We start from the raw sequence: 9,147 nt of genomic DNA, 5'->3' as shown, positions 1-9,147 counted from the left end.
TCTCCCTCCCTCTCTCTCTCTCCCATCCTCTTTGTTTCTCCCTCGTCTCTTTCTGTTTATGTTCTTCTGTCTCTTTTTCTCTCTGTCCATTTATCTCTGTCTTCACCCCTCCCTCTTTTTCTCTCCGTCTCTCTCTCTCTCTCTCTCTCTCTCTCTCTCTCTCTCTCTCTCTCTCTCTCTCTCTCTCTCTCTCTCTCTCTCTCTCTCTCTCTCTCTCTCTCTCTGCCCTGCCTATGGGCTAGTACATATAAAAAAAATCCCTTGCTACTAATGGAAAAATGTAGCGGGTTTCCTCTCTGAGACTATAATATAGTCAATAACAATAGTCAATTTTGACATAATTTTGTTCTTACTACATTAAACATCCACTTAAAGCAGTTGTTTTAAAAAAAAAACCCAAAACATTTGGGTGTTGATAGACAAACCTTTTCTTTTTATCCTTTCTTTCCCTTTTCCCTTTCTTTTCTACCCTCTATGCTCGTTTTTTCTATCCATTTTGACCCTCAGATCATTAACCCCCAATATATGGATATGCTTGTGCAAATAAAATGAATGTAACTACCATATGTATCATATATGTATGTATTGATGTATGAATATCTATATATTGTATATATGTCGAGGTTGACTATTACATACATAGATATTAACGCACTGGCGCAGGGGATAATTATATCCTTTCTGGCCTCAAAAATTGTCCCATGCCGTTGCTGGGACTCGAACCTGTGGCACCGATTCGCCCACAAATTGCAAGACTAAACACGATACGCTCTGAGCTATCGAAGCTTCCATGAAAAGGAAGTTTCTTTAACTCAACCATATGCATGGGGCCTACAATCTACGCGGTCGATCCCGCTTACGTGCATGAAACAGTGGGCAGACCTGGCATTGGCTAGTATGTATTGATGTATGAATATCTATATATTGTATGTATGTCCAGGTTGACTGTTACATACATAGATATTAACGCACTGGCGCAGGGGATAATTATATCCTTTCTGGCCTCAAAAATTGTCCCATGCCGTTGCTGGGACTCGAACCTGTGGCACCGATTCGCCCGCAAATTGCAAGACTAAACACGATACGCTCTGAGCTATCGAAGCTTCCATGAAAAGGAAGTTTCTTTAACTCAACCATATGCATGGGGCCTACAATCTACGCGGTCGATCCCGCTTACGTGCATGAAACAGTGGGCAGACCTGGCACTGGCTAGTATGTATTGATGTATGAATATCTATATATTGTATGTATGTCCAGGTTGACTGTTACATACATAGATATTAACGCACTGGCGCAGGGGATAATTATATCCTTTCTGGCCTCAAAAATTGTCCCATGCCATTGCTGGGACTCGAACCTGTGGCACCGATTCTCCCGCAAATTGCAAGACTAACCACGATACGCTCTGAGCTATCGAAGCTTCCATAAAAAGGAAGTTTCTTTAACTCAACCATATGCATGGGGCCTACAATCTACGCGGTCGATCCCGCTTACGTGCATGAAACAGTGGGCAGACCTGGCACTGGCTAGTATGTATTGATGTATGAATATCTATATATTGTATGTATGTCCAGGTTGACTGTTACATACATAGATATTAACGCACTGGCGCAGGGGATAATTATATCCTTTCTGGCCTCAAAAATTGTCCCATGCCGTTGCTGGGACTCGAACCTGTGGCACCGATTCGCCCGCAAATTGCAAGACTAACCACGATACGATCTGAGCTATCGAAGCTTCCATGTGTATATGTATGTATGTATGTATGTATGTATGTATGTATGTATGTATGTATGTATGTATGTGTGTGTATATGTGTATGTATGTATGTATCTATCTATCTATGTATGTATGTATGTATGTATGTATGTATGTATGTATGTATGTATGTATGTATGTATGTATGTATGTATGTATGTATGTATGTATGTATGTGTGTGTATGTATCTATATGTATGTGTATGTGTGCCGGACCCTCCCTGCCTACGCCCCTGTAACACTGTATACCAGGTTGGGGTTTTCCCATATTATGTATTTGTGACGGTACATGCTCTTATTTTTTTTTCGCCTGTGGCGATGTTAATGGTTTTAGAGGGCTGTGTGCAGCTTGGTTACGTAATACCTCCGCGTGACGGTGGTAGTCTGTATCCCAATATGCACTTTAGACCAGGTGGGCACTTTGTTACGTAATACTTCCGCGCGACCGTACCCTCCTAATACACACCCAGACCAGGTGTGGAGGCCATGTGGCCAGCAGTTACGTAATACCTCCGCGAGTTCTGTTTTACGACCTTCTATTCCTAGCGGAATGGCGACAGCTAGTCTGACCATCTAAGAAAAAATGTCATCTTGGTCGCTGTGGAAAATTCACATGATAGGGGGAGTGCGGCGATGTGCCCCCAGGCGATATTCGGACTTTGCAATAAATAGCTAGGATTTTAGATATATCGGGGAGAAACATATTGAGAGGCCTTCGGGGAACGTGTCCGTTTGGACTTGGTAAATATATATTTCTGCTCTGTTGTATAACCTTGATGTGATTGATGTGACTTTAAATATTTTAATACTGTATTATACCAATATTATTTAGACAGTGTTTCCGGTAATCTGACGAAGTAAATTGTAGGCTTCACTGTTCTAAAATTATTAAAGCTTAACCAGTCATCCTAGAGGACCTAGGTAAACTGTAGGTTACTGTCTTTATTGTGATAGGTACCAGTATTAATTCTGTATTACAAGGTTACTGAATGAGTAGTTAAGGGTTAATTAAAAATTAACCAGTTAGGAATAGAGTTGTAATTCCTTTATTAATTAAGTTCCCCTGGCAGCGTTTCTCAATTATCACACGTGTGTTTGTTGTATCACGGTGAAGTGATTAGAATATTGTGTAAACTAGACACCTAGTGATTAACTAATTAAGTGATTAGTTCTGGGTTGTTATTATTATTGTTGTTGTTAATTAATTAACTGCGGAAAATATATTTGTCAGCTTACGGTTAATACAGATTCCAAAGTGTATTGTGTTTTGTTGTGTTTTCTAGTGAACTAACGTGCTATATTATACATATTTATATAAGATCGTATCTTTGATATACCTAGAGCCGAGCCACTCGGGTATTGGACTGCCCGATACGGAGAGATCTAATAGATATACAGTTAGGAGAGATATTTGGATAATCGTGTTTTATTCAGTTACGGGTATTATAGGATCCCCGTGACAGTATTGCACAATTTATAGTGCGCAAGAATATTTAAGGATTGTCTGCTATTTCTTTTACGTTCATCGGGGTATGAAAAAACCAAATAAATAAATAAAATCATCCGCAAACTGTATGAATCGGCGAAACCGTTCTCACATAAGTTTGCGGATGATTTGGTTTTTGTTCATACCCAGATGAACGTAAATGGAATAACAGACAATACTTATAATTAAATTTAAAACATACTAATAATAACATTAAAAGTTCATATTTTATTTGGTTTTTATTTTCCGTTAAAACGTCTGGACCAATGGGATGACGTTATATTGTAATGATTGTAACGGAAATTTAATTATTACCCCAGCAGGCACTCATAACGAGGAAAATAAAAATCATAATTTCTCACTGAGAAATGACCATACATTGGTTTAGCATACACTACTATTGGACGATTTGACGCCAACAAACCAATCACCACGTCGGTACTAAATATGACATCATCACGATTTGGCAAAGCACACACAATGACGTAAAGTAGTTTAAAGCGTTTGCGTTTACGTATTTCTGGTTTCAGTGTTTAACTTGTAATAAAATGGTAGTTTGATGCAATTCATTACAGATTTTTTCTTACAGAATAAATAGAACTTTGGGTTTTGAAAATTATCTGTAAGCCGTGAATAAAATACAAAGTTAAAGCAATACCTAAAACAGTAAAGTAGTTTATATCGTTTCTATATACATGGACGTGTAGCCGATGTAGGCTATATCGAAAATAAAGGCTTTAAAATAATAATAATAATAATAATAATAATAATAATAGCTGAGGTAATAAATAGGATAACAAACTCGGTACCAGTCATTATCAAATTTATGTCCCTCGTGAAATAATTTTCACTTGTCACTTGCTAAAGCTCATGACAATTGAAAATTATTTGATGATAACTGGTAACTCGTGTATTATCCTCTATTTACTACAAAACTGACAGCAGGTGATCGCATAGTAGTCAAGTCGTATACATTTTGCGCACTATAAACGCGTGAAATAAATAACATGTCAAAACTGGTATGCGGTTCTGTATATTATGATTAACAAATGCTTACCTTTGTTCGTCTGGAAAGTTAGTGGAACTGACAGAACGATGAGCGTCATGGTTGGAGACATGACGTCACTCGAGTGTTGACCGGCCTCAGTGGCGTCGTGGTTAGGCCATTGGTCTACAGGCTGGTAGGTACTAGGTTCGGATCCCAGTCGAGGCATTGGATTTTTAATCCAAATACCGACTCCAAACCCTGAGTGAGTGCTCCGCAAGGCTCAATCGGTAGGTGTAAACCACTTGCACCGACCAGTGATCCATAACTGGTTCAACAAAGGCCATGACTTGTGTTACCCTGCCTGTGGGAAGCACAAATAAAAGATCCCTGTCGTAAAAGAGTAGCCTATGTGGCGACAGCGGGTTTCCTCTAAAAACCAGTGTCAGAATGACCATGTTTGACGTTCAATAGCCGATGATAAGATAAAAAATCAATGTTAAACAAAACAAACTTCGTTTTTTTCATTCGAGTATTAGGCGGGACGTAACCCAGTGGCAAAGCGTTCGCTTGAAGTGCAGTCGGTTTAGGATCAATCCCCGTCAGTAGCCCATTCGGCTATTGCTATATCGGCTATGTACCACGACTGGAATATCAAAGGTCGTGCTATGTGCTATAATGTCTATGGTATGGTGCATATCAAATATCCCTTTCTTCTAATTTTCTCTCTGAGATTGTATGTCAAAATTACCAAATGTTTGAGATCCAATAGCCGATGATTAATAAATCAATGTGCTCTAGTGGTATCGTTAACGTTAACTTTATCGTCAATATCATTATTATAACATTATGATTGTCATTACTGTCATCAATATCATCGTCTTCATCTTTATGATCGTCGTCGTTTTTGTCTTCGACATCATCATCATGGTCATCATTACCATCGTCTTCATCATCAACAACATCAACACCATAACCATAACTTTTCATTCTAGTGAACACACGAACTACACCGGCTAGATTTTTTATTACAAATACATTCAATAAAATATCTGTTTATGGTACGAATGGTCTTTATTACTATGGTAAGATTAAAGGGGTTTGTAAAACCATTACGTCATTCTGCTTCCCGACATTAACTAGCCGGTATAAGCTGCTTACGGTAACTCGGTTTGTTTGCTCGACTAGTGTTAGGAACGACCTTCTGCCTGTTTAGTCGGTTATTGAGAATTGTTATTTGAACCTTCGAGGTTTTACTCACAACGGTGGATACTGGGACATCTGAAACATGCGGTGCGGTACACTCAAGTAAGTCTGTGGGTGTTTTGTTTTGTTTAACGACACCACTAGAGCACATTAATTTATTAATCATCGGCTATTTGATGTCAAACATTTGGCAAGTTTAACATACGGTCTTAGAAAGGAAACCCACTCCCCCCCCCCCCCCCCCCATAGGTAGTACTAAACCAAATAACTTCCGGCTGGGTCAAAGTTCGAGGTGCACCCAACTTTTGATAGAGAAGTGAACACCACAAGTCCTGTGATTGGTTATAAATGTGAGTGTGTTGGTTGTAAAAAATAATAGTTTCATCTGGGTAAAAAAAAATTGCAATTTTATTTCATCTAGTACCAATGTGTCAAGTAGCCTTGTGCTTGAAACATGTATGGGGTACCTGCACAAAAAAGTACTCGAATTTGGTGCCAATCTAGGGTAGTCATAGATGCTACCCGTTATCTCAGAAACGAGCAGCTTGACCCCCATTTTGTTCTGATTCACTTTAAGTGTAAGGGGTGGTAGTATTTATATCCGTGGCGTTTATGTCGGTTGATACGTTGCAGGTAGGAGTTTTAGCCACATATGTTACTATTGTCGTCTATGGGATTTGAGTTGGTAGTATACACCCTATAGTAGCAAGGATTTTTTATATGCACCATCCCACAGACAAACTAGTATATACCACGGGAGCAGCTACGTTCCGGCCAGAAATGTATGCTATGCCGCCTGCCACCTATGGATGGTGTACTTCGTTTTCACTACCGAGTTGTGAATAATATGTAGTCCATAAGCATATATATATTTTTTTTTATTAACCCCCTCCCCCCAAAAAACCCATCACACTCCAATTACTATGGACAAATCCTGCCTCGGTGGTGTCGTGGTTAAGCCATCGGACATAAGTCTGGTAGGTAATGGGTTCGCAGCCCGGTACCGGCTCCCACCCAGAGCGAGTTTTAACGAATCAATACATCCTCTTCTCTCTCCCTAACCACTAACCCACTTCCAGACGGCCAAGATAGCTGAAGTGTGTGTGTGTGTGTGTGTGTGTGTGTGTGTGTGTGTGTGCCAAGGACAGCGTGCTTGAACCTTAATTAGATATAAGCACGAAAATAAGTTGGACCCCCAAGAAAACCCCCACAAAAAACCCCAAACAAACAAAACAAACACCTACCAAACAAACAGCATCACGTAATTGTCATAGTTACCAAGACAGGTTTCTGGCAATGGCGAATGGTTAGATTGGGAAAACATTGAATGTGGTGTGCTTCTCACCTCGTCACACTACTGCCGAACTTAATTATTATAATTCTCTTTTGTGTTGGAATATAACTGATACCGTTTTTCTTTTGCAGGTTCTGTCAGCAAATTCGCCCCAAGCAAACTCTTGTGATTATAATATGTATAGTGTTAATGTCGTCTGTTTGGTGGATGTCCTCATTGGTAAATATACCAAATGTAGTACAACGCTTTGTCCAAACCACCTGGCGAAAATCCAACACGGTTGAAGACACAAAACCAAATTATTATTTTCCGATTACTGCTAAATATACTGATGGAAACAAACATGCATTCAAACGGCCACCTTCTAGTAAAGACAACAAAGGAACAGCTGACAAATTAATTCTATTACAAAACAGTCCAGGGAAGCCCTGGGATTTGATTGCGGCCAAGGAACTTCGATCATGTTCTGCTAATTGCACATTGGTGACTTCTGGCAACAACCTGAACGACTTTGATGCTGTTATATTCTACGGAGTGGGTTATCCGAGAGATAGTCCACCTAGAAAGACTCCAGACCAAGTGTGGATTTATTTTATAAGAGAGACTCCATACTACAGTGAGGACTCCAACTTTAACAGGGCAGAATGGAGAAACAAGATCAACTGGACTATGACGTACAGATCAGATTCTGACATCTGGTATCCGTATGGACGTATACTTAAAAGAGAAAAACCTAAACAGTTAGATTTTCAAGGAGTAACAAAAAACAAAACCAAACTGGCAGCGTGGTTTGTCAGCCATTGCAGAACGCCAGGCGAACGTCATAAATACGTCGAGGAGATTCAGAAGACGATTTCAGTTGACATTTACGGACGTTGTGGAAATAAAAAATGTGACAATAATAAGGCCAAACAGTGTTTGCAAATGCTTTCTCGGGACTATAAATTCTATATATCATTTGAAAACAGTTTCTGTTATGACTATATTACTGAAAAGGCTCTCCTGTACATGGGTGCAGACATTGTCGCTGTAGTACGAGGAGGCGCGAATTACAGTAAATTTTTACCTCCCAATTCGTTCATCAATACAGCAGATTTCAAGAGTCCCAAGCTCCTCGCTGAATATCTTGTCTACCTGGACAAAAACCACACGGCGTATGCAGAATATTTACAGTGGAAGAATCATTACTATTCGGAAACAGAGAGGGTGCCTATCTGTGAACTGTGTACAAAACTGTCAAATGCTACAGCCTATGCCAATGTTTATAAGGACATTTACTCTTGGTGGCATAAAGATACATGCAAGAGACCAAACGATTTGGGTTCCTGAGACAACATACATATAGGATTATATACGAGTTTGCACGAAACGAGTAAACTTTCCATGTTAGTTTCTGACCGAACGAAAGTTAGATCAGATGCCATGGGAGTTTTTTTTAAACAAAAATGATGTTTAGCGAAAATGAGTGTGGTATTTTGTGTTTGTGTGTGTATATATGAGTGTGTGTCTGTGTGTGGTGTGTGTGTGTGTGTGTGTATGTGTGTGTGTGTGTGTATGTGTGAGTGGTGTGTGTGTATGTGTGTGTAATGGATACATACATGCAAACATACATCCATACATACATACAATAACGTGAATTCCTAAAACGTTACTGTAATCCCTAAAAAGAAATAGTAAATATCCATTAAAAATGAAACAATTTAATGTTCTTCTACCCAAATAAATATATGAAATATGTTCGAGAACAGTTATACTACTATTCTAGGTGCGACTATGGGCTTGTAGGTAGCACTAAACCAAATAATTTCTGGCTGGGTCAAAGTTCGAGGTACACCGAACTTTTGATAGAGAAGTCCTGTGATTGGTTATAAATGTGAGTGTGTTGGTTGTAAAAAATATTAGTTTCATCTGGGCTAACAATGTATGCAATTTTATTCCATCTAGTACCACTGTCAAGTAGCCTTGTGCTTGGAACATGTATGGGGTACCTGTAAAAAAAAAAGTACTCAAATTTTGTGCGAAACTAGGGGTGTTGTAGAAACATCTGGTTATACCGAAAATGAGCCATGAAAGGTATCATTTTCTTCAGTTAATACTTTGAGGTAGGGGTTGTAGTACTGATATTTATGGGCCATAGTTTGGTTGATGTATTGCATATAGTGTTTTTAAACACAAACGTTAACATGGTCGTCTTATGAAATTTTATTTGGTATAGTCATACCTGTATATATGTTGGTAAACCAGTGAAAGTACAATACTCTTTTAGCGCGAAATAAGCTATTTATTAACAAGCTTTCATTTACAAAATTAAGCAAAATTGTAACATGAGAGAGAGAGAGAGAGAGAGAGAGAGAGAGAGAGAGAGAGAGAGAGAGAGAGAGAGAGAGAGAGAGAGAGAGAGAGAGAGAGAAACTGTTT

At 39.1% G+C, this 9,147-nt stretch overlaps 1 protein-coding gene across 1 annotated transcript; it reads left to right on the top strand.

Moving 5' to 3' along the window:
• The first annotated feature begins 5,383 nt into the window (after positions 1 to 5,383).
• Positions 5,384 to 8,276, top strand: LOC121376760 (alpha-(1,3)-fucosyltransferase C-like). Its single transcript, XM_041504534.1, has 2 exons — positions 5,384 to 5,537; positions 6,861 to 8,276. Exons 1-2 carry the CDS (start codon positions 5,518 to 5,520, stop codon positions 8,056 to 8,058), a joined length of 1,218 nt encoding a protein of 405 aa, XP_041360468.1. The 5' UTR covers positions 5,384 to 5,517; the 3' UTR covers positions 8,059 to 8,276.
• Positions 8,277 to 9,147: the final 871 nt, after the last annotated feature.

Source organism: Gigantopelta aegis, chromosome 2 (genome assembly GCF_016097555.1).
Source record: "Gigantopelta aegis isolate Gae_Host chromosome 2, Gae_host_genome, whole genome shotgun sequence".
Taxonomy (NCBI): domain Eukaryota; kingdom Metazoa; phylum Mollusca; class Gastropoda; order Neomphalida; family Peltospiridae; genus Gigantopelta; species Gigantopelta aegis.
This window is presented reverse-complemented; position numbering and strand designations above follow the sequence as displayed.